The sequence below is a fragment of the Nothobranchius furzeri genome, chromosome 1 (assembly GCF_043380555.1).
Source record: "Nothobranchius furzeri strain GRZ-AD chromosome 1, NfurGRZ-RIMD1, whole genome shotgun sequence".
In the NCBI taxonomy this organism is placed as follows: Eukaryota; Metazoa; Chordata; class Actinopteri; order Cyprinodontiformes; family Nothobranchiidae; genus Nothobranchius; species Nothobranchius furzeri.
This window is the reverse complement of record NC_091741.1, coordinates 42,331,838-42,357,541: the sequence shown is the minus strand read 5'-3', so window position 1 is coordinate 42,357,541 and position 25,704 is coordinate 42,331,838. Positions and strand designations below refer to the sequence as shown.

General features: G+C 42.3%; 1 protein-coding gene and 1 pseudogene across 8 annotated transcripts in view; both read right to left on the bottom strand.

The window, feature by feature from the left end:
- The window catches only part of magi2a (membrane associated guanylate kinase, WW and PDZ domain containing 2a), a 376,696-nt gene extending 366,795 nt beyond the window's left edge, over nt 1-9,901 (bottom strand). For 5 of the 8 annotated variants that reach the window (XM_070548075.1, XM_070548079.1, XM_070548101.1 and 2 more), the window contains exon 1: nt 9,404-9,900. In XM_070548075.1, coding sequence (XP_070404176.1) covers nt 9,404-9,704 — 301 coding nt within the window. In that variant the 5' untranslated portion in view covers nt 9,705-9,900. Of the gene's footprint in view, nt 1-9,403 lie in introns of all 8 variants that reach the window. The other 3 variants (XM_070548124.1, XM_070548106.1, XM_070548092.1) reach the window with 2 other exon arrangements.
- An 8,118-nt stretch (nt 9,902-18,019) lies between these two features.
- On the bottom strand, nt 18,020-20,107 carry LOC139071530 (piggyBac transposable element-derived protein 4-like; annotated as a pseudogene).
- Nucleotides 20,108-25,704: the final 5,597 nt, after the last annotated feature.

The following is a 25,704-nucleotide window of genomic DNA, read 5'->3' as shown; positions in this document are numbered from 1 at the left end:
ATAATTCCAAAATAACACATTTTAGGCTAAATTTAGACACAAACTTAGGACAATATTTTCCTGATATACAGGGTTTATTTAGTTTCCTGAAAATGTAACATGTTTAAAAAAAATACCGCAATAATACCGAAAACCGTGATAATTTTGGTCACAATAACTGTGAGGTTAAATTTTCACACCGTGACAGCCCTTAGTGTTAATGGGAGTCAATGGGAGCCAATTAGGCCCGTGAGTATGGAATGTAGGCAACATTTATTTAAAATTTTCTAGATTTCTAAGGAGAAAATCAACTCAAGCACAGAAAGAAATGCTACAATAAAAAAATTTCAAAAGCAAGAATCACAAACCATCAACAAACCAACTGATCACAATAAATATGATGGTGTGCAAAAACAGATTAATACAAATATATCATAAATTACTAATAATTTCCAAATATTTACTGTTAGATGTCAAATCAATGCAGGGGTGGCTTAACTCATTCACTGCCAATGATGACTAAAGTCGTCGTTTGCATTTTTTTTACTGTGCGGGCATCGGAACGAGCCCCCGCACCGTGAGAAAAAACGTCTCAGCTCTAAAGCCGATCTTCATCCACGTACGTCACACGTCACGTGATCAGGAAGCAGAAAATCCATGTGTTAGGAGATCGTTTTGGGCCGCTGCTGTAAAAAAAGTGAGGCGCGAACCGGAAAAGCTTCTGCCGATTACAATTCAACAACGGATTATGAAAGAACGGATAAGGCTCGAAACGCGCGGATTCTTCCTGATGTAAGAGGTGAGTCTCCGCTTTGTTTTGGCGTCAACATCATCCTAGTGTACAACGTTCTGTGACCCTTAAAAAAACAGTAAAAACGGTGAGAAATGCTGGCAGCGAAGGGCTTTATTGATCAGGAAACGGCTGGCAGCGAATGAGTTAACGTGTGGTAACAATAAGTACCAATAGAGGCTGTCTAATAACATTTATTTCAAAATATATCAATGACTTGGTCTCGCAACTCAATATTTAGTGTTTTGGGTAGATTGAATTCTTTAAATTTGTGCATTGGTGGGTCTTTGGTAATAATTTCATCTTTCAGCAAATATGTCTTCAAAGAAAGGCATGTTTTTCAAAGTTAGATTTGAAGTTTTACCACAAATGAGTCCTTCAGGGTGACTGAAGCGCGTCAAAGCTTCATAACTCTGCTCCACTATCCAGTCGGAGTTTAAATCAGCGTTCTACACTCATCAAACCACAGAATGGCACTTATGTTCCTCTGGAGCACATTATGCAATATGTGAAAGTGCAGAAGAAGCATGAAAAGAGATCTAAGTTGCTGGTACACCTCAGTTTGTCACAGGATCAAATTACATTTGCACTAATTATATTTGTTCATCCTGTCATGGCGGTTCTTTTCTATTTTTCTGGACATCATTTCCTTTGGGATTAATAAAGTATTCCGATTGTGATTCTTTTAAAATAACTACATAATGATTAGCCTGGCCTGCCAGACTCCTCCTCTTTTTAATTCTGCACAGAGAAAGGGTCTGGGAACTCTTCTATTCAAATAATCCCACCCCCTGAGAATTCTAACCAAACCAATAAGCGCTGCGTAGCGTACGTCACACACCATAAAAATGAGTTTGTCGAACATGGCGACTGAAGCGGAGTTCGCTGCGGCTCTTTCCTCTGGTCTAAATGACTTGGACACGTCTTTAAAACCACAAGTAGAAGCGCTAAAAGCCTTTTTTCCAAAGAAAGATGTTTGCGCTGTTGCCAGACTCCATTTTTGACTACAGCTAAAAAACTACAGAGTCGCGAGCGTCACACACAACGATGCTCAGTTTCTCATAAATAACAAAGACAGCGGCGGAGTTCGCTGCGGCTCTTTCCTCTGTTCTAAATGACTCAAATGTCTTTAAAATCACAAGTGGAAGCGCTAAAAGCATTTCTTCTAAATAAAAATAATAATAGATGTTTGCGCCGTTGCCAGACGCAATTTTTTACTACAACTAGAAATCTACAGTGTCGTGCCGTACACGTCATTTGGAATTCTAGTATGTCCAAGGAAGATCCCGCCTTTCTCGCCTCTGATTGGACGGAAGGGCTCTACTACAATTGACTATTTCGTGTAAGAGGAAACAGTTTTCCCTTGCTGCAGGTTTTTATGTTTACAGCCAGACCTTGAGGAGTTTTTTTTTTTTTGAAGAAAATGTGAATTCATCGCTATTATAAACATCCTTTCCTGCTTAGCAACAGACCAGGTTCAGTTTCTTTCATAAAACAACCTGAAAAACATCAAATGTGAACTTGTAATAATCCTTGTAGCATTTTATCACACTGTAGACTGACTGTATATCTGTTGGCTCTATTGGGGTTATCTTATTACTTCATTATTAGGCTATCCTGCTTTAATAGGTTAAGGCTGTTTACAAGTTAGAGCACATCTCTCATCATCAGATTAAATGTATATCATTTAATCAAAAATTAAGTTAAAGTTGATTATGATTTAGACCCATTTTTCGCCCGTTTTCATTATTCTAGAGAAGAAGCAGACCTGAGGCACACAGCTTGGCAGAACAGGGCAGTTTTATTAAATGTCATACCCAGGTAAGGCACATATGTTTATCCTAATGCTTCAGAGCCAAGATATATAAAGTAAGTCCAACAGTTCGATAAATGCAACAAGATTTAAAATTCACATTTTACGTTTTTCAGTTTTTTTATGAAACATAAAACAAAAAATATCGTGCAAACCAGGACAGAATGTTTATTCTAGCGCTAAGTTCACATTTTCTTTACTAAACTCCCCAAAACAGCTTTCTGCTGGTGGCAGAAGGACACAGTCTGCACTTAGCAAGGACAGCCAGTTTGCTGTCAGGATTTCCGTCTTTTTTCTGATTGGTTACTTTTGAGCTGCCTAGTCCCGCCCCTCAAGTGCGTCTCTGCCTGTGAGTAACCAGACCAGGTCTGGCAGGCCAGGCTACATAATGATTAGGCTCCAAACATCAAGAAGACTTAAATCTATATGGACGATGTAGAAAGATAAATTACTCGACTCATATTTTTAATACTTTAGCAGTAATCTCTGGTAGGATTGAATGCCTTGTAAATCCTACTCCGAGGGGATAAAAAGCTCTGGCGCACCTGTTTGAGGACGGAGAAGTCAGCTAGAGAAAGCAGAAGAACACGGCAAGCTTTGGAGTATTTTTCGACATTTCGCCCGATACTAGTAAGTTCTAGAAATGACGAGACCAAGAAAGTAGTCTTCTGATAATATCATTGCCACAATGTGACACATGTAGCACCATCAAACTGTACGTACCAAACAAGCGGTGCTGCAGCGTTGTTGTCGCCCATTCCTTCAGCCATTGTGCATATCCTGTTTAAACTTCATCTGCTTCACTCCTGCCAGCGTTTGTTTACTATCTGTAAGAATGCCAACACAAAAGGGTGCATGTCGCCACCTACTGTACTGGAAAGGAACAAACCTCTTTGAGAGTTCGGTTTTCTAACGTACATGTAAACAATTCCGGGTTGGGGGAGAGGTCCTACCTCAAGTGGAGGAGTTTAAGTATCTTGGGGTCTTGTTCACGAGTGAGGGTAGGAGGGATCGGGAGATCGACAGGCGGCTTGGTTCAGCGTCTGCAGTGAGGCGGATGCTGAGCCGATCTGTCGTGGGGAAGAGGGAGCTGAGCCAGAAAGCCAGGCTCTCGATTTACCGGTCGATCTACGTCCCAATCCTCACCTATGGTCATGAGCTTTGGGTAATGACCGAAAGAACGAGATCACGGATACAAGAGGCCGAAATGAGTTTCCTCCGTAGGGTGGCCGGGCTCAGCCTTAGAGATAGGGTGAGGAGCTCGGACATTCGGGAGGGACTCGGAGTAGAACCGCTGCTCCTCCGGATCGAAAGGAGTCAGTTGAGGTGGTTTGGGTATCTGGTCAGGATGCCTCCTGGACGCCTGCCTGGGGAGGTGTTTCGGGCATGTCCTGCCGGCAGGAGGCCCCCGGGTCGACCCAGGACACATTGGAGAGGTTACATCTCCAATCTGGTCCGGGAACGCCTTGGGGTCCTGCCGGAGGAGCTGGTGGAGAAGGCCGGGGAAAGGACAGTCTGGAGCTCCCTAGTTGGGATGCTGCCCCCGCGACCCGGACCCGGAGAAGCGGAGGAAGACGACGACGGCGACATGTAAACTAGGATAAAGGCTCCCAGTTTATTACTTTAGATCACATATGTCAGAGTCAAGGCCCGCGGGCCAGATGCGGCCCGCAGAGCATTTTTATGTGGCCCGCGAGATAAATATCAAAAAATATATTAAAACTGGCCCGCTGGCCGATTTTACCGCAAAGACTTCAACTCCCATGATGCTTTGCGGCGTCAGCACGGAGCAGACGAAGCCCCCTCCTTTGTGTTTTTTCAGCGCCTGCTGCCGGTCTCTGCAGCTCCGCTGTCTCGGACAAACTACACTCCTCTCACTCAGCGCCGAGTTCACTCAGCTATTTTCTGATGTTGAAGCCCAGAAACAGAGATTCTAGCCACTCAGTAATGTGTTCACGACTGAAAGAGAAAGTTTTCCAACTAACGTCCAGACAGAGGCGATATAACTCCAGCGAGCAGTGACACACTCAAATCAGCATGACTCTGTGGTTGTGTTTCCTCCCCGACACACAACAACGCGGTCAAGCTGCTCAGACATGTTCATCAGCACAAACCTATGTGAGCACCTGTTGTCATCTAATGTTGTCGTTATTATGATGAAGATGAACAAAACAACAGGAGTCTCCTCCTCAGCTCAGATCAACCCCATGATGCAGGTATCTGGCTGGAACAGGTGAGCATCACAGTAAACCAGTGGAGCAAACTGAGCTTTAAATATGTTGATTTTATGCTCTTTTTCTGCTCCAAAACATGAAAGTTAACAGGTGAGATGTTGCATTTTCATTTAAAATAAAATGATATTTTTATTTTGTTGTTGGCCCGTGAGAAAATATTTAACCTACAGTAAACAGGAATTGGAAAGGCTGCAGATAGATGAATAGAATAGAAAATCCCTTTATTGTTCCTCAGTGGGGAAAGCTAGACGTCACAGCAGCGATGACACGTATTACAGGAGAAAAAAATGAGAATAAAAATAAGAAAAATGAATAAACAAGAAAACATAAATCCTGAATAGATTTTAAAAATGCTGATTATACCACAAGTAATGAATACCACTGATGCCTTTTATTTAACATTGACTTGCTCGTGTGTAATTTGGTTATCCCACATTCAGTGTTGATGCAGAAATAAGTTTGTTTCCAAATTTAAAGGTTCAAAATTGCATATATGTCGATAAAGAAAATGTGCAAATTTGCCGTCACTTTTTCAAAAATATTAAGTTTGGCCCTCGACTCCGTCCCAGAGTTTCATTTCGGCCCCGTGTGAGTTTGAGTTTGACACCCCTGCTTTAGATCGACCTAGATGTGCATGCATATGCACCGAGTTTGGGACATAGATCTGTCAGGCTTTTCTAATCCTAGCTTCTCTATTTTCTATCAGAAGCTAATGCAGGAGATAGCTGTAGGAGACTGTTTTCATGTTCAGCCTGCATGAAAAACTCAGGGTATAATCAGAGATAATCATTAAAAATTGTTTTTTCAGTGAAGCTGACCGTCAAGATTATGCTCACGAACATAAAATAGAACTTTATTGTCACTGTTGCAAGAACAATGAAAGAAAGTTTGGCATCTCTCCGTATTGCACATGGAGTGGGGTTAGGTGTGTTTCTGAAGCTATAATTAAGGTTGTAATAAATACATTTAAGAGGTAGGAATGTTGGTTGCATTGCAGTATAAATGGAAATACAATTTATAAATATAAATGAGGTGCAGTGTCCATGTCCATGAGTGTCGGCGGAGCAGTTATCTTTTGATCAGGGTGGAAGTAGAGCATGTTTAACAACCTGTGGTGAAAGCTCCTATTGAGTCCCTTTTCGTCCTGATTGACCTGTAGCGTTTACCAGACTGAAGGAGGCAGAAAAGCGAGCGTCCAGGTTGCAAGTGTGCAAATTTGGATCATATTAGAGCTGCACAATAATCGCAAATATATCGTTATCGCGATATCAGCATGCGCGATATGCATTTCGCAAAGAACAGATAAATAACGCGATAAATGGTCAGCTCAAATGTTTGCTACACATAATGCATTCTGTCAAACGTAAACATGATGTTTCATTAACAAATCAAATGGAGCTCTTCACCCATTTGGCCAGTTGGGTGGGTTCTTATAGGTTAGAAGCCCACCCCCGAGGCGAACGGCACTTAATTTTGAAGGTTAGCAAACACCTGAGTTAGCTTTGCTCTGCTCTTTCTGCAGATTCTGCTTTTCCCGGGATCCACTGATTGCCTTTTCTTGTTCATTTTCTTTTTCCCTTTCCCCACGTCTTTTGCTTTTATTTTTGTTACCCATTTAAGTTTTTATTTATCGCAAGTGCTATCGTCATCGCAATATTAATCAACATTATCGCATTTCACAGGTTTTCCTAATTTCGTGCAGCCCTAGATCAAATATACACATTTAAGGTGTGAAAGTTAAATAAATCTGAGGCTGGACAAGCAGATTCTTTTGAGAATATTCAGCCAAATCTGGCTGTGAAATAAACATATCTCTAATTAAATAAATTCAGAAATAAAAATGTAAACTGGACTCATCTTGTCAGGCAGATAAAAGAAGCAATTGCTCCTCTGCTTGGATTTAAAATATATTTATTTGAGCAAGCAGCTATAGGCGCTTGGCAGAAGTGTTACCCCCCTTAGCATTTACTGATCCATCATATCAAAAACAAGATTTAGACTGTAAACAACCCATCGAGCTAGGGCTACACGATATTAGGAAAACCTGCGATATTCGATAACAGTGCTTAATATTGCGATATCGATATTACTCACGATAAATGAACAAATGCAGTGTTGATGTCGTCTGGCGTGTGACGTCTGTTCTGGGCTCAAAGCAAACAAAAACTAATGCATGAATTCCATTACAACATAACATTTTTATTGAAAACATATGCAGCTGCACCTGCTACTGTATTAGCAGCAAAACAACAAACTGCATGCATGCAGTTTCTCAGTGACTTTAAAACATCACCTCCACCATAAAACTTTTTCTGATGCTCCAAATACAGAAAAACATCCCTTACCAGGGTTTTTTGAATAAATAAAAAAAAAATCAGAAAATTACTTTAAATGTTAAATAATAGTTAACATCACTTAAATGCAACAGCAAATTCTCTCATTGCTACTGAACATTTTCTCCACTTATGATATAAGGCTGTTGCTGCTATTGGGAAGTGAACTGTGCTGGGCCAAACTAGGAGAATATTAAGATTTTCTGAGGGAAAGAGAAAAACAATTGTCTACCTTTCAGAAGAGGAACTGGCAAAAAACTACATGGAAAATATGTGAAAATGTTTGTTTTTAACCCCAAATTGAACAAGTTTACCTAGATCTTAAAAAGCAGCTCAGATGATGAAACTGCAACTATGATTCTGATAACAAGCTAACAAATTGAACTAGCTCCTCTAAGACAACCGGCTAGCAGAGCTTCTGACTGACAGTTTATGTGCAGCAGCAAATCAACTATCCTGATTAACAAGGTTATAAAAGCTCATAAATGAAAAATCACTTTGATGTGTGGGGGAACTTTTCCAGGCCCTCTTTAGCAGGGTGGGACTGGGAGGAGAGAGCTGTAGCCTTTTAGCTGGAAGCTAACCGGAGCCTGGGGCTAACACTAGCGACATGAAGGTAGGTTGGTTCACCGGCACGTGTCGGAGTCAGCCCGGTAAAAATGATTAACGACACAGAGCGGAGTCACGTTCACGTTTGAAAGCAGCGCTGAATCCAGAAACATCAGCACAAAGTGCGTTCGTTGCTCTGAGCCAGCATGACGAACAAGGGAACAGCGCCGCAAACTCAGTTCGGTTGTTGCTTTCCAAAAGGGTCTATGTAGGGGGCGGGTGTATTACGTAAACGGAACCATCTGATTGGCCGCATATCAGAAGGGCTACATTTGATTGGTCAAATAATACTTCCATGTAAAAAACAGAGCTGGTTTACAAAAAGCTGATGTATGACACAGATGGAAATGTTTGAACCAAACATTTATCGCTGTTTTTGACGTGTTTTGCGATGGGCCTATCGCACGTCCTGTTATCGCGATGACGATAATTTTTCTATATATTGTGCAGCCCTACATCGAGCAGACACAAGGAGAGCAGTGGGAGAATATCAATCATCTCAGCAGTCGTTGGAACCTAAACATTTTATTGGAAAAGAAAGAAAAGTTATATGAATCTGACATAAACTTGGCCGTCTTGAGAATAAATCCCAAGCAAGATATTTTGATGCAAAGCTTCTTACAAGGTTTTGCTGATTTTCCATCCCAAATGGCGATCCCACATGACAGCTTCAATTCACATCCAAACAGGAATAAACACGATGCATCGGCTTCGACAACACACTCACAACATCTGCAGCTCCGCCGACTCCAAAACCCCATCTCTATGACGCTCAAGGAGACTTCTGCGACCTCATCATTGTTGATCATTTCATTTTCTGTGACACATCCATCATTTTTGAAACGGGTACTGGGAAATGTATCCCAATGCCTCTACAACATTCCTACAAATCTAATTCAGCCGGCTTGCCGTGGCACAAATAAAGTAACACAGGGTGCATGCTTAAATAGCTGCAAAATCTGGGTAATGCTGTAAAAAGTAAACTCATAAAGGGGCAGAAAAATGGCAAGCAGAGCAGATTGCACAGCGAAATGACAGTCGAGGGCTGAGGAACTAAAACAATGTCAGTAGGTGCTTGGACTGTAAATGAGCAGAAACTTTGTAAAACATTCACTGCATCAGCAAAAAAACTCAAATAAACTGAAGATTTGTTCTTTTAAATCATCACTGACAAATGTAATGACTTACTGGATATTGAATAATGTCAGGTTTTTGGTTTGCATTGCAACACGGAAATGAATAGCTGGTAACTTAAAGAGCTATTAAATATGCAATGACTAAACCAAACTATGTGGATTTGTGTTAAACAGGAAGTGTGTGTTTGTACATTAGGAATATCAATGTGTGTGTGTGTTTGCACGTAAATGTGCATCAATATAGTAATTATGAATTATAAACACAATTTGAAAATCATAACTGAGTAACTGAATACGTTTGGCTGCCTGCCTGTGATTGTAACTGCACACGCACGCGCAGGCATCAGTGACAAACATGGAAACTGGACTGCACAGAGGGCTACCAACACCCAGAGGCTGGAGGAATGTGTGCAACAGCAAAAACATTACGAAAAGTGACATTTTGGAATATTTTCAGTCGTTGCTTGAAAGAAAAGTAAAGTACCGTGCAGCAGAAAAAGAAGCCTCACCTTGTTTGAGACACTTGAGCCGGACGGGGTCTTTGCTGTGTTTGACCACAGCCTGGACGTCCCTGGTGGTGAGGCCAGCCACCGGGGTACCGTTGACTTCCAGCAGGAGTTCATCCTCGAAGAGTTTCCCGCTGTGGCAGACCGCTCTGCCCGGGAGAAGCTCGCCGATAACCGGGAACTGTCCATTCTCCGCGCCGCCCTTCAGCTCCAGCCCCAAGTCCCCCTCCTCATTCTTGCAAAGGATACTCTCGTGGACTTTGTTGGTCCAGTGGTTCTTCCTCTTCTTCAGGCTCCTGGACATGACTCGAAGGAGGAAGAATTACATGGGTGCTGCCGTGGAAGAAGTTTAGGAGCCACGGTGGGACCGTTAGGACTGCGTGGAGCGGAGTTTCAGCGCTACGCAGCAGCAGTTGTCTCCATGTCAGCGAGCAGCAGCTGGATCATCAGTCTGCCTTTCTGATAACTGCCCAACTTGTGACGCCTTCAGGGCCTCTTGCAAACACGGAAAATCCCATGAACGCCTTAAACTAGCGTCTTTGCGAGGACATAAAACATGAACTGGAGGAACTTAAGTGTTACTCAAACTTTCATTTGAGCTAAAACGCTTGTAGCAACTAGCAACAATCAGCTATTGATAACAATAGTTAGTATGTTTTTTAACAAATAGTCAAGATCCGTTTCAAAGGAGATAAATAACTGGTTAGCAAATAGCTATGTGGTATTCATTCCATAAATGTATTACAAGTTACTTTCTAGGTTAAAACTAATGACTCAAATGGGATTAAAAGTAAAATTACAACTTGAAAAGTTGAAGAGATAAAATTTACAAAGAACACCTGAAGGCAACATCCAGCTCCGACCAATTTAGCTAACCCGGAAGTGACGTTTGGAGGAGGAGAGAGGCAAGGGTTTTCCCAAAAATCTAACTTTTCATAGGAAAAAAAACGGGAAAATGCATCTTTAGGAGAGAGGCATAATAAACCACATTATTTCACTTTAAAAAGGTGATTTACATGAGTTTTAAACGTTTTTTAACAAACAGCATGCTTTCAAAAATAGTTAATGCAAACACATTTTATACCTGACATCTTAAAATAAAATCCCACGATTCCATTTTATTTTCACATCTAAGATGTAATGTCTTCAAACACCATCAGAGAATGTATCTTCACTTGCTTTTTGGATTTCAAAAGTAATCATTGTGTCATCAAGAATACAAGTTAAACTCAAAAATACCTCTTTGAAAATAAAGGGGAAAAAAGAAGGCCTGAAAATGCGATACTTGTGTTTATCCCAACAGCATGTTTTTTAAAAAGTTAAAACTGAAAGGACTATGAAGCGAGCTTGTATGGTTGCAAGATTATTTTTAGGAATAATTAAACTGCTTTGCTGCAAAATGTATAAAGTTCTGTCACAGTTTCTCTTCTACGTGGCATTTCTAGATAAATTTTAATTATATTTATCATTTTTCTAATAACATTTTGATGAGTGCAATCCTCTCCTGCAAAAACACGATTATTTGTATAATTTGTCAATTTGTTGGACCTTTTTAGAAAAGTGCTTTGAAAAACAAGACATCAAAACGAGGTTGACGTTTTATTGATACCCTTCACTCGATAGTTCTCTAAGAAATTATATCCTTAGTTGAAGGTTAAGAAAACCCATGCATGTTAAAAGCTTTCCAGAAAACCGTTTGTGTGTATAAGGATCGGTGATTTGAAGCTCAGGGAATTAAGTTATTTATTTCTGTTTTGACCTAAATATCCACCTCTGAGAAAGCAGAGTGAGTACTTATGATGTAATTCTAAGAAAATCAGGAAACTACTGTAACAGTGAAAAGTATTTCTGGGAACTGAAGTAAAAGATGCACACATGTTCACTTTTGCAACTTTGAGGTGTTTATTATCAGCTGTAAATTTATTAAGGGAATTATCTGGTACTTAGGGAATAATTTATCTGGCGCATTGCTTCCAACCACTTAACATTCTCCCTCTCCTGATAATAACATTTGACTTTCTTTAACATAGAATGTGCTACTTGTTTACCTGTTTAATTAATTATAAATTCACGAGGATAAAGACAATAACATTTATCTTGTAACAGCTGTGGCTGCGCTCAGGAACTATTTGGTGGTTTAACCCCTCAATCCAACCCCTTAATGCTGAGTATCAAGCAGGGAGGTATTGAGTCCCATTGTTAAAGTCGTTGGTTTGACCCAACTGGGATTTGAACCCCGATCTCACACTCTACCATCTGGTCACTAAGAAGGTAACATCCAGAAAACAGCAGCGAACGTCTCGGCTAATAGAAGCTAACCATTAGCATTAGCAACTCCATCACACAGTAGAACTCATCCAGGCTTGTGTTATTTGTGGAGATAAAACATCAAAGTTGCAGAGACAAGAGTCAGTGCTAGAGTTGAGTTGCTGTTATCCAATCAGAGGTGAGATGTCCAAATATAAGGAAGTAAGACTCCAGATCCTGTCGTCTGAAGCTCAGCTATGATGTGGCTCACCTTGATTTTCTCAATGTTAAGGAATCTTATCTTGATGTCTTGGCCCCGCTCCGGTTGCCTAGGAGATACGTCATCAAGAACCTCCAAGGCCTGTTCCAATATTCGTGTGCTACTAAAGCGTCTGTTCTCCATTTGTTAGCCGTTTAGCTAGCTGAGCAAGGATACAAGGGAGGTGTCTTGTAGCCTGGCCTGTAGCATGGTCACAAATTTCCCAGAATACAGCTCGGTATTTTCTAAAGGATGGCAGCTACTTTGTGGGCTACTTTCCAGTTAAAATGTAAGCCAACTAATTGTAGCTGTCCGGCTGATATCTGAAATGTTTTTTTTTTTTAATATATCCAAAGCAGTTATCTATGGTTGGTTAGTTGCTTAGTAGTTGCAGCTTTGGTGGCTAGCAGGTACTAACTGGCATACATATTTATTTAACAAATATATGCACAATCCTCTCATCTGGCAGACGCGATAGATCACTGTACACAAAAACCACCAGACACAAGAACAGTTTCTTTCCTTCAGCCATTTCTCTCCTGAATCTGTAGATTCTTTTACCATCCTTTTACTATAGTTTTTAATACTAATTCAGTATGCTTATGGATGTGTGTGTGTGTGTGTGTGTGTGTGTGTGTGTGTGTGTGTGTGTGTGTGTGTGTGTGTATGCATGCGTGGGTATGTATATATGAATATATGTGTGTGTGTGTGTGTGTGTGTGTGTGTAAATGAACATGTGTGTGGGTATACATGTTCTTATGTGTTTTTAGGTGTTTTTTATTCTCATTTATTGTGGTTGGTGTATGTTTTTAGAGAGCGAACATCTACCGAAGACAAATTCCTTGTAAATGTACTTTTACTTGGCCAAGAAATCTAAAATCTGAGTGTTACTATGATGCTGTTTTAGTGTTAGATTAACTGCAGGTGGAAAGAGACACAGAATATTTTTCCAAAAGTCTTGAGAATCATCTTATTGTCTTTAAAGGTGTTGAACACTTGTTTAATCTATACATTTGCAGTGGTCTCTTGCATTTGAGGACAAACAAGCACAGAAACGCTTGTATCAGCATGGAGGAGTCAGCTGGAAGGGAGAGAGGCAGAACACAACAGAATTTGGAGTCTTATTTTCGCACATTTGGACATCTTGTCTCTGATTTTCTAACAGCAACGTGACTACACCCTTGACTCTATTTGATCTGCAACATTGATGTTTTATCTCCTCAAATGACACAAGCCTGAAGGAGTTCTGCTGTGTGGTGGAGTTGCTAATGCTAACAGTTAGCTTTTACTAGCCAAAATATTCTCTGCTATTTCCTGGACGCTAAAGCAACAACAGCTTTCCCCGTTGCAAGTCTTTATGGGGTGAGTCCAGGAATGTTAAGTGACAGTGTGACGTAGATCTGTAAGGATTTTCGAATCCTAGAGTTTCATCGTCTATCTTCTATCAGAAACTAATGCAGGAGATAGGTGTAGGAGACTATTTTCATGTTCATCCTGTGAAAAACTCAGAGTGATTCATTACAATCAAAAATAATCATTAAAACATGTTTTTTCAGTCAACCACACTTTGAAATATATGTGTGACGGGCCTTCGCTGTTCTGTTTTCATCAGCAGAGATTTTTGTCTTGGAACTGATTCATGGAGGACATTTTAGCGCCCTAGTCTCCTTCTTACTGCTGAACCAAGACCGCATGCCTTAACCAAATGAGGCATGCAGGGTTTTAAATGTGTCCGAGTGCTTTTGCTCTTGAATGAGGCTTGATATGTTGCTTTTTGAGATCTTAAAGCCAACTTCATGTTGTCAGACAGGTTCTGTTTCCACACAAGGCCAGGTTGCTTTGAATAGCTTTGTTCCCTTTTGGTTTTCACACAGATCATTGTGATCTGAACAATGTATGTGTGACAAAAAGTCCAAAACCAATAAAAAAGCTGTTTAGAGGAAAATACCTTTAAGCGCACTGCAGAAAAAAGTGTACCAATAGGAGTAATATGAACATTATAAACCATATAAATCCAGTTTGATGTTTCTAAACAGATTAATACTCAAAAAGAAGAAATAATGGCAAATACCACACATCCAGACTTTATTGTGGGCAAAATATCAAACTAAATGGAGCTTTTGGACCTTCTTTTCCCCCTATTCCACACGACAACTGAGCGAAAATGAAAAGCAACAAGAGAAAGGAAACAAAAGAGATGGGGAGTATTTTCACAAGGGCAGGAATTCTGGAGGCAGTGTTTGAACGAGGAGAGGAATGTTCAGCGTGTGGCAGAATAAGTGTTGGGGAGGAGGAAAAGGAAAAACACCAACAGCTCGATTGGGATATGAAAGCTGTGTGGGATTAAACTGTGTGAAATGTGATGGGTGGGCTCCGGCCAGCCACAATGAGCTTAGAGGGGGATATTTGGAGAATTTCTTCCAATAAAACCATATCTGCTTGAAAAAAAAAAAACCACAACACAGTGCTACAGAGCAGCTTCCGTTCTTTGGATGATTCAAAATGCGGTGAAACGTTCCCTTCAGCCATCAGCTCCATCCACACAACAGCAGATGGGAGTCCATTGGCTCGGCCCAAGATGCCGCCCCTGGGATCGCTGCACCGCTCTACATGATGTAACGGTAATGACATGCCTCTTTAAAAGATAATTAAAGCCATTCAGGAATAAAGTCAAATCGTTCTACGGTGGCCATGAAAAAGGGAATATCGACTCCATGTGAGCGAATGATCCCATTCCAGCTTCAGCAGAGTTATTTCTCAGCAATTTGGTCGGTTGTTTCACATCGTCACACCCCACACAGAGCTGAGTGATGGAACAGAAGCGGTCCTCTCTCCGCCGTCGGAGTGGCCACTCTGTCTTGTTCAGGCTGAATCCATCTGAGGCTTCTGACCTGTTTATTTGGCCGCCATCTGTTCGACTCTGCAGCCCAGCAAAGATTTGGTCCACCCCTGCCTCCATCCTGGTGCCTGACCCTTACGTATAAAATATAAAAGAAGTGCTAAGAGATGAGCAGCACAATCTCACGCATTGCCAAACTCGTCTCTGGAAGAAAAATGGAAGAAGGACCGAGGGACGACCCAGTGTGATGAAACATGGAGGTAAATCTGCAAGTTTAACATCTCATGAATGTAACCTGGAGTTCAAAAGGGTAATTAGTTAGCCTAAAAAAAAATGGTAAATGGTCTGTATTTGATATAGTGCCTTCTAGAGTCATAGAACCCCCCAAGGCGCTTTACAACACAATCAGTCATTCACCCATTCACACACACATTCACACACTGGTGGGGATGAGCTACGATGTAGCCACAGCTGCCCTGGGGTGCACTGACAGAGGCGAGGCTGCTGAGCACTGGCGCCGCCGGTCCCTCCGAGCACCACCAGCAGGCAACGTGGGTTAAGTGTCTTGCCCAAGGACACAACGACAGCGGCAGACTGAGCAGGGCTCAAACCTGCAACCTTCCAATTATGGGGCGAGCACTTAACTCCTTTGCCACCATCACCCCAATGTAGAATAGCCTAGAAGGCTAGAATGTAGACCGTCATTTGCTGAAGAAAAATAATTCAGATTAGCTTGATGGTCTAGCAACGTTCCATTGGAACCCCGGCAGCCCCCGTAGCCCCAGCCAGGGTTGTGGCTGGTCAATCATGCTTATTTGGAAAAATTATGCATTTCCATCTTCTTCCCTGCTTCTTCCATGATGTTTGGTGGACTGCGTCGTTGACTGACGTCGGTAGCGATCCAATCACAGCGCTTAGTCAGGTGGGCAGGACGTCAGTGTGACTGAGCAAAACTAAGATGGTGATGGCTCCAATCACAGCTCTCTATTAGTTTGGTGGGCCAATCCCAGCACTCTGTTAGTGGGCATGATGCCACTAAAACACAGACGGCTCGTTTGAAACGGCTTTGGCATCAACTTTTGACTATTCTGACTTTGGCTTTTCTTTGAGTCAAGGGCAGATAGAGGTACTTAAGTTTAACCCTCCCACTGTCTTCATGGGTGACCCCGCAAAGAAAGTTGACCATTGAGCAGGATTGATGGTTTATCCCTTGAGGTCCACGTGGCAGGGGTGAGGAGTGAGCACCACCTCACCCCTGCCACGTGGACCTCAAGGGATAAACCATCAATCCTGCTCAATGGTCAACTTTCCTCGCGGGGTCACAACCATTAGGACAGTGGGAGGGTTAATTAGAAACAGGATGTCTTTACATCTTCTTTGATGGAGTATGGCAGACAACCTTGTTGGCTGACATCTGTAGAGGTGAGTATGTCATGTTCATTGTCCAATAGCATGCAAAGACAGTTTGAAAGACGACCGTACATCCCGCCCCACGACTGAGTGTCATGATGGGTGGTAATTTCTTAACCCACATGAAGAATCACTCAGGGATAAGGTAAGAGATAAGAAAATCTTTATTTTATAAAGAAAACAAAGCGAAAACTGAGGGCGCTGATCCAAACGGGACAGGAAACGAGGCAACTCCGACTCTAAGAAGAACAACGGTGAGAGTGATTAGAAACTGAGAACCAGGAGATGAATAATCATGAGAGGAACGGGCTTACTGAGTTGAGCAGGACGAGGGGCAGGAGGGAGAGGCAAGTCAGGTTGATGCAGGGAGGAGATGGTCGCTGGAGGAGATGCTGGATCCAGGAAGGCAGGTGAGCGGTGGAGAGCAGGAGGCCAGGGAAGCTGAACGACGCTGTGATAAATCACACCTCAGGCGGGTGGAGGGAATCCAGGGCTGGTACAGACAAGAATGTAGAGCTGGGTTAGTTCAGGTAAACGAGTCTTCGAGTCAAGGCACAGACGAGGACGTGGCTAGATGTACCCAACAGTAGAGTATCAACCGGCGTTGAGGTGTGGCAGCACCGCTCCTTAACCCTTACCCAACGTTTAAATTTTCTAACGTTAAAGTCATTAGAGCACAAAAAAATGCACTTAGAAAGCTTCCTTTAGAAATATTATATAATATTTCATAAGTCCCAATTTTTTTACATGAATTTCATCCTTGGCTTCAGCCCTAACAAAATATAATAAAATATGTGTGTGTTTCTCAGATTTAACCCCTTCATTGCCAGGTTTATTAGCAAAACCCGAAGTTTGAAAACTGTACAAAAAATGAAAAAATCAAATCATTTTTTGTGTGTTATGTCCAGATTACCTTTTTTGTGGGTAAGTTGTCACAGCCTTGGAGTGTCACAAATAGGCATAAAAATATTTTTTGCTCACTTTGTAGTTTTTGTGTAATGTCACATTTTCTAAAATACTCACGTTAAAGTCATTAGAGCACAAAAAAATGCACTTAGAAAGCTTCCCATAGAAATATTATATAATATTTCATAAGTCCCAATTTTTTTACATGAATTTCATCCTTGGCTTCAGCCCTAACAAAATATAATAAAATATGTGTGTGTTTCTCAGATTTAACCCCTTTATTGCCAGGTTTATTAGCAAAACCCAAAGTTTGAAAACTGTACAAAAAATGAAAAAATCAAATCATTTTTTGTGTGTTATGTCCAGATTACCTTTTTTGTGGGTAAGTTGTCACAGCCTTGGAGTGTCACAAATAGGCATAAAAATATTTTTTGTTCACTTTGTAGTTTTTGTGTAATGTCACATTTTCTAAAATACTCACGTTAAAGTCATTAGAGCACAAAAAAATGCACTTAGAAAGCTTCCCATAGAAATATTATATAATATTTCATAAGTCCCAATTTTTTTACATGAATTTCATCCTTGGCTTCAGCCCTAACAAAATATAATAAAATATGTGTGTGTTTCTCAGATTTAACCCCTTCATTGCTAGATTTATTAGCAAAACCCGAAGTTTGAAAACTGTACAAAAAATGAAAAAATCAAATCATTTTTTGTGTGTTATGTCCAGATGACCTTTTTTGTGGGTAAGTTGTCACAGCCTTGGAGTGTCACAAATAGGCATAAAAATATTTTTTGCTCACTTTGTAGTTTTTGTGTAATGTCATATTTTCTAAAATACTCACGTTAAAGTCATTAGAGCACAAAAAAATGCACTTACAAAGATGACCAGTTGAACACTTTATTAAAGCACACGAACAAAGAAAAAGTGTGTGTGTGTGTGTGTGTGTGTGTGTGTGTGTGTGTGTGTGAGAGAGAGAGAGAGAGAGAGAGAGAGAGAGAGAGAGAGAGAGAAAGAGAGAGAAACACAGAGGGGAGTGAGCTAACAGCTGCAGGCTGAGCACACAACTGTTGAGTGCTCCTTGCACACAGCCTGTCCACATGCATGGCAAAAGCGTGCATGCACGCTCCTCTTCCCTCTGCAAAGGTGGCATCTTTTCTTTGTCTGCTCCTGGGCTGGACCTGGCTCCACTTGCTGCTGCACCTCCAACAGAGCTGCAGCGCTGCTGGACCGCGGCAAGCGAGTGCGCCTCGCCTGGGCTGGTCTCACCATGGAGGTCCCAAGCTCCTGCAAGAACAGCCTTCGACGGATGCTCCTCTTCTGTTGGTTCCAGGCCGGTTCCACAGACAGCCACAGGACCAGGGCATTGTAGGCGCTCACATCTAACATGTTGCAGAAGAGCGACATGGGCCAACGTCTGGTCTTGCGGCGGCAGCTGTATGTTGCAACGAGCTGGAATAAAAATAAATGAATAAATAAATTACATATGCAATTAGGTTGGTGAATTATAATAAAACAAAATAAAATAAATAAATTACCTTGTCCAAGTTGTCAACTGCCCCTTTGCAGCGGTTGTAATCGATGATTACGGTCGGCTTCTGCTGCGGTCCCTCCTGGATCTGAACCTGATGGTGTTTGGTGCTGAGGAGCAGAACGTACCGCCGGCGCTTTGGAATGTAGCTCACCGCGGTGGCGGTGGAGGTGAAGCCGAACAGGGAGGACAGAACCGCTCTGCTTTTCATCTGGAGCAGCTGTGGGGGCAACTCTGGCTTGTTGCGCCTAACTGTTCCCACAAGACAGATTTTTTTTTAGCAGCTCCTCTCCAAGAACCAGCGAGGTGAAAAAATTGTCCGTGGTGACAGTGCGGCCGCTCAGACCCTCCGTGAGTTCCAGCACCACCCGCTTCCCTTGCCCCCTTTCTGCCAGGGCGTCTCGAGTCGTCTTGCCCAGATAGGGAATAATCCCCCAGGCATAAGAAGTGGCCACATCGCACACCACCCACAGCTTGATGCCATATTTTGCCGGTTTTGAGGGCATGTACTGCTTGAAGTTGCAGCGACCTCTGAATCCGACGAGCTGTTCATCAACGCAGACATCTTCACCGGGGTTGTAGGCGAGAGGGAGCCGGGCCGCCCAGAGGTCCCACACTTCCCGCAGGGGAGCGAGCTTGTCCTGCTGCACCAACCGGCGGGCTGCCCTGGTCAAGCGGTCATCAAAGCGCAATGTTGCAGTCAGCATGTGGAACCTTCCCAAACTCATCGTGGCTCTGAATATCGGCCTCCCCGTTTCCTCCCCCCAGAGGCTGGCAGATGATTCCCCACGGGAACGGTGCACACCAGCGAGGATGAGCAACCCAAACAATGCCCGGAGTTCCACGCGGTCAACGTCTGTCCAATCGTCATATTTTCTTCTTCCCTCTATATTGGTGTATTTTATTATTACATCTAGGATTGTTGTAGTTAAAAAAAAATCGAAGCTGTCCTCAATAGTTTGGATGTAGCTGACAGCGAGGCGGGTGATCCCACAATGGCGGACGTCTGGAGCCCGAAAGGGGATCCTGGTGTCGGGTGTCGGGGACCAGGCGATCCCGCTCTTTGATTGCCACAAAGGATGGTCCCATCTCTCCTCTGCAGCAACCACCTCCTCATCTGAACCTTCTTCCATTTCTTCCCCTGAATCAGGCCCTGGGGTAAAGGCCTGATCTTCAGCCTCTTCATCCGAACAAGAGCTGTCATCCGTGGATGAGGATGAGGCTGACTCTCCCTCTTCCTCAAGCTGCTGAAACACCTCCAGGGCTTCATTCACATTGAATCTTCTTCTCATGGTTGCGGTTCAAAGAAATGAATCCTGATCTGAGTCTCATATATGTACTTTTAGTCAATTGGTGCACCTGTGTAAGCTGCCCCTACTGAATGTAAACAAAATTCGATTCTGCAGGAATTTGTTTTGAAAAACAAATGTATGCCTTTGAAGTTTTTCAGCCTTCATCTTAGCTTTCATCCATGCAAATGCTTTGTACTTATTGAAATAACATTTTGCAAAAGTAAAATTGTGAATGAGTATCTGAAATTTAGCAGAAAATCCTTTGATTTTTGATATATAGCATGCCTTTGATGAATATTCATGAAGTCAACAGAGTGTGAGAACCTGTGCCCCCCCCCCCTACACTCCCATGGCCCACACCTGCTCAACCACTCCAGATAATGATCACAGATCTGTCCTTTGAAGATCTGTAAAGTGCTTTGATACCTACATACACGCATGCCTGAACAATCACACACAAAGGAACACATGTCAAAATGCTATTTTGCAGAATAAGCTAATTTTGTACATTCAGTCAGGCTTATTTTTTGAAAGAACACTGAAAAAGCACAATTACCAAAAATTCAGAACACACACATGCAAACTATTGTATGGCATCTCTAAATAACACACAAACCATTTTTTTGCAAAATATGTATTATAATGGGCAGTCAGAGGTAAAGAAATACAGCTAAATCATTCAGTTTAAATGCTGGGTCAGCCATTGCCCTGCTATATATGGAGAAAGTATGCCATGTAGTGAAAAACAGTAAAAACTGCTTCTTACATTTGTGATGAGACTGTAAACACGGGCACAATCATAATTTTTTAAAATTATGCCAATATTTATGCTAATTAAAAATATATGATTTACATGAAAGTCAATGGCACAAAAAAATGCTTCAATGTGCTTAACTGTACAAAATGATTTCCACGTTTTAATAAAGTAGGTTGAATATTTTTTCAAACTTTTTTTTGTAATTCCTTCCAAAATACACATCCTCCATAAAAATTAGATAAATTGCATTAACATAGCCAAAGTTATTCACAAAAATACACGTGTCAGCACAAAAAAATGCTCTAATGTGAGGTAAGGGTTAAATCCTCTGGCCAGGCTGATGGTAATTAGCTGCAGCTGCTGCTCCCCAACACGCTCACCTGCAAACAATGAAGGGAAAATAGCAGCAGAAGCAGAGAGAAGGCAGAACCATGACACTGAGTTCTGTCTATGGGCCGTGGCCAGACTATATACTCACATATAAAGGATGGCTTGTCAGGCTAGCAATTAGTTGCATCTTCAACACAAGAGTTCTTGTCATTATTTATCTAAAGATGTTTCCAAAACACTGTGCAAGAAATCCCTAACGGTGCATTTCCACCATGGTCAGCTTGGTCCAGGCCGGGTGGACTCGTTCCATTTACGTTGGCATTATCCACGCATTGTTCTTGTGGTTTTTCGGTCTTTCTTCCCTGTGGTTTGTTTCGAGCTGAGCCAACCATACACACCCACCTATAGACTGACTGGCAAGCTGAATTTAAGTCACTCTCAGACCTAACTGCTAGTGGGAACCTCTAATTAGTGCAGATAGAATCAGCTAACAGCGTAATTCACTGACAGTCTGGATGTAGTGGGTAAACATCTTCTCTAACTGCAGCTTGGACCAGAGCTGCAGTGCATGGACTAACTGCCTGCTGTGAACGTTCTTGAATGGGAGAGGAGTCCACGGCAGCACCACTGCTCAGTGGGAAGTGGGAAGCTGTGTGCTTCATGTCAGAGTCTCTAAATGCCCCCTTGTATCCATTATTAATTCTCTGTGGTCAAACCAGCAGGGAATCTTATCTCCTTGCTGTGTGCTTGTCTTTATGACACCTTAATGTCTTACAACACAATGTCATATACATGACACAAGTTTGAAGGAGTTCTGCTGTGTGGTGTATTTGCTAATGCTAACGGTTAGTTTCTACTAGCTGAGACATTCTCTGCAGTTTCCTGGACGCTAAACCAACAACACCCTTCCCCGTCGCGAGACAAGATGGGTGGTTCCATGAATGTTAGTGACAGTGTGACGTAGATTTGTCAGGATTTCCAAATTCTAGAGTTTCTATTTTCTATCAGAAGCCTCTTTTACAAGACACACCATGCCGGCAAATCGGCGTAATATTACTGCAATGGTGTGTCTATAAATGCGCCATGCCGGCATGGCGTTGAGCAAATTTTGCGGCATTCGTTCCGCCTCGCTTGGTAGTAATATTGCGGTAATGGTCTGTCATATGCGCCCTGGCGCAACAGAGGCACATGTCATGATGACGTGGGGAGTTATTGCTGAGCTCCGGCTGGCGAATTTATTGAAAATGAAAGTAAACACAGGCAATAAGGTTCGCTTTTTGAACAAAATCAGCTGAGATGACAAACTGGAGCACCGCAGAGCTCCATGAGCCTCTCTGTTAGAGCTGAAGGTCAGATCACCAGAGACTGCACAGGGACTGATGGGGACAGACACCTTCAGGAGCTGCTTGTTAAAAAAATACTTAACGATCACGGCTTCAATCGCAATAAAAAATAAGTTATGTCCAAGATAAACAGAAGTCTGCGGCAGCGCAGAGATCGCCCTCATGCCCCCTTTATGCCGCCATCACCTAATCTTTTATAAAACTGCCACGATTGCGCCACATTACCGCCACGGTCTGGTCTTATAAACGACCTTTATCCTCCCCAGGGAGCCGCGGCAAATCACGTTTTGCAAACGCTCTGGTCCTGTAAAAGCAGCTAGAAGCTAATGCAGAGGATAGGCTTAGGAGACTATGGTCATGTTCAGCCTACATGAAAAACTAAGAGTGACCAATTCTAATCAAAAATATGTGGTATTTCAGTGTTCCACACCTTTAAAAATTGACCCCTGAAATTCAAGAGAAGAAAGGAGTTTTGCATTTGGTTACCCCCAAATTCCACTACCTCCGCTCCGGTCCGCCCCCGCTTTCCGCAGCCGCTCGCTTCCGAACTCAATTTTTACTGGTACCCGCTCTACAGCGGCTCCGCTCCGGTGCGGAGACCTGAGGTGGGCAAACAGGCATGCGCGGGATTTTCGAGATCTTGTGATACAGGCCGAGCAATAAACGCGGAAGTTAGATCCAAACACCCGTTGTGTGGGAGAAGCATCAAAACGAACTGTTTAATCTGCCCATCATTTGTGTTGAGAGATCAGCAGTGTTTGGATCAACAAAGTGTGACTACTTTGATAGTAGAAACTGTATTTATGGCTTACTTTTGTGCATTTAAACTTCAGCCGCCATTGATAGTTGTTAAAAGTTGTTAAACCTGTGCATATGAAACAAAAAATGCCTTTTGTTTATCGATTTATTGTGAAAAACGGAAGTTGTGCTTGCTCCTTTTCCTGCTGGGCGGTTGTGATTTCTGTCCATTTACTGCGGAGGTGCTCCGGCGACCGGCAAAAATAGGATCGATCCTATTTTTGCCGGACGCTGGAACAGAGGGCGGCGCACTGCCGGAGGACGGCCGCAGTAGTGGAATTGCTCTGATTGACTACAACGGGACCGATTTTGCTCCGGCGTTCGTGTCGGAGCGGAGCGGAGGTAGTGGAATTTGGGGGTTATGAACATGTGAATTTTCTGCTGTGATCAAAGACAAATGATGTGTCCGTAAGTCTAAAAGATCTGCATAGTTTTAGCAGAACCTTCATGTTGGGAATTGGTTTTTACACATATCCATCAGCTGTGATCGGCGTTGGGACATCTGTTTCCCCGCACCACTATCTGATTCTTCATCCATGTCCTGTCGGCTTTCATTTATCCTGAATTCTGGGGTAGATGGACTTCCGTGAGTCAGCCACTTCACAAATCTCCCCGGTCTCTGCACCAGGACCCAACACCTCTGCATCCTCAGTCATCCCTCTCATAATATCTACTAAGCACCTTTTACCAGGCCCCGAGCTTTTAAGTGCCTCAGAGCCTGAAAACAGTCCCGCAGATCATTCCTTCACCAAAGCCAGTCAATCTCACTACTGATGGGAAATTGGAGTGACAGCTTGATGGACCTTCACAAGCATCTTATATCATCACATAGCTGATCTGACACACCAGCTGAGGCGGGTAATGAAACACCACGAAAGGAGAGACCTTAAATACAAGTTTCTGCCAAGTGGCTGCACATTTACAAGTTTTTCTATTTATTTAAAGGTGTGGAACAATAGTTTTATCAATACATTTGTAGTAGTCTCTAGTAGAACTAACGCCTTGTATACTTGGAGGGCAAGAAACACCGGTGCACTAATTCCAGGAGCTAGAAGTGAGCCATATCAGAGCTGAGCTACAGAAGGCAGGATTTTGACTCTTATTTCCCGATATTTGGGCAGCTTGCCTCTGATTGGACAACAGCAGCTTGACTCTACCACTGACTTTGCAACTTTGATGCTTTATCTCCAAAAATAACACATGCCTGGAGGAGTACTGCTGTGTGGTGAAGTTGCTAATGCTAACAGTTAGCTACTAGTAGCTAAGACGTTCTCCACTGTTTACTGGGCGCTAAACCAAGCCTTCCCCATTGTGAGTCAAGATGGGTGAGTCCATGAGTGTTAGTGACAGTGTGACGTAGATCTGTCAGGAGTTTCCAATCCTAGAGTTTCACCGTCTGTTTTCTATCTGAAGCTAAAGCAGGAGATCGGTGTAGTTTGCATGAATCACTCAGAGTGACCGATTATAATCAGGAATAACTCAAATGTTTTTCAGTGTAAAAAATGTTACGTTTATTTATGTTGCATCCTTGTTGACTGAACTCCCCCTTGATGCCGAAGGAAAATATGTTGAATCTAAACCAGAGCCTTGCTCATTCTTCACTCTACTCCTTCTCACTTTATAACCTGCGGCTGTCGGTCATGTGACCGGCATCATAAAATCGTAGCAAACAATAAGATCTTTATGGCAACATGCAGCGTTTTACTGCTGCAGAATGTAAATGTCTACCAAGAACATCAACGTCGTTCACTTCCCACATTTGACGTTTTTATTATGTTTCAGAGTCCTTTTAATTATGAATTGCATCTTTGTCTGCAGCTTTCATCTGATTGGTTTGACACACTGATTTTTATCAGCGTACTGAGGAAAACTCGTGGAAGCTTTGGAGCGTGGCCACTGAACAAACAGCTAGATAAAACAGAGAATTACTAGAGAATATATCACAAAAACATACATTTTCTTTGCAGAATAACATTTATTTATGTGTTTGTCTTATTCAAAAGCTTTTTTCTTGTATATGTGTGGGCAGTGATGGTGTGGAAGAAGAAGAAGAAGAAGAAGAAGAAGAAGAAGAAGAAGAAAAGATCTATTCCATAGCGCCTCTCAAGATAAAAGTCATGAAGTACTTCACCAAAACAAAAAATTTAAAATATAAAACAGAATTTAGAAAATTATTCAAAATATGTTTAAAATGAGCAAAAATAGACAATTGTGATTAAAAAATGTTAAGAAAGAGAGAGAGAGTGAATAGGAAAGAGGGAAATCAGTGGATCCTGAGGAAGGTGGAATAGGTGTGGAGAGCAGAACAAGGAGAGGGTGATGAAGGTCACACAAAAGCCAGCCTGAACAGGTGAGTGTTCAGCTGCTTTTTAAAGGAGACCACTGAGTCCACTGATCTCAGGCTCAGGGGGAGAGAGTTCCAGAGTCTGGGGGCCACAGCAGCAAATGATCTGTCACCTTTGTACTGCACAAGCCACAAAATATGGACTCTAATTAAGAAAAATAAAATTATTATAGTGCCATCTGATTGGATCTTTGAACGTCTTGAAATAGTTGTAATAATCAATTTAAGTAAAGACATTTACTCTTCA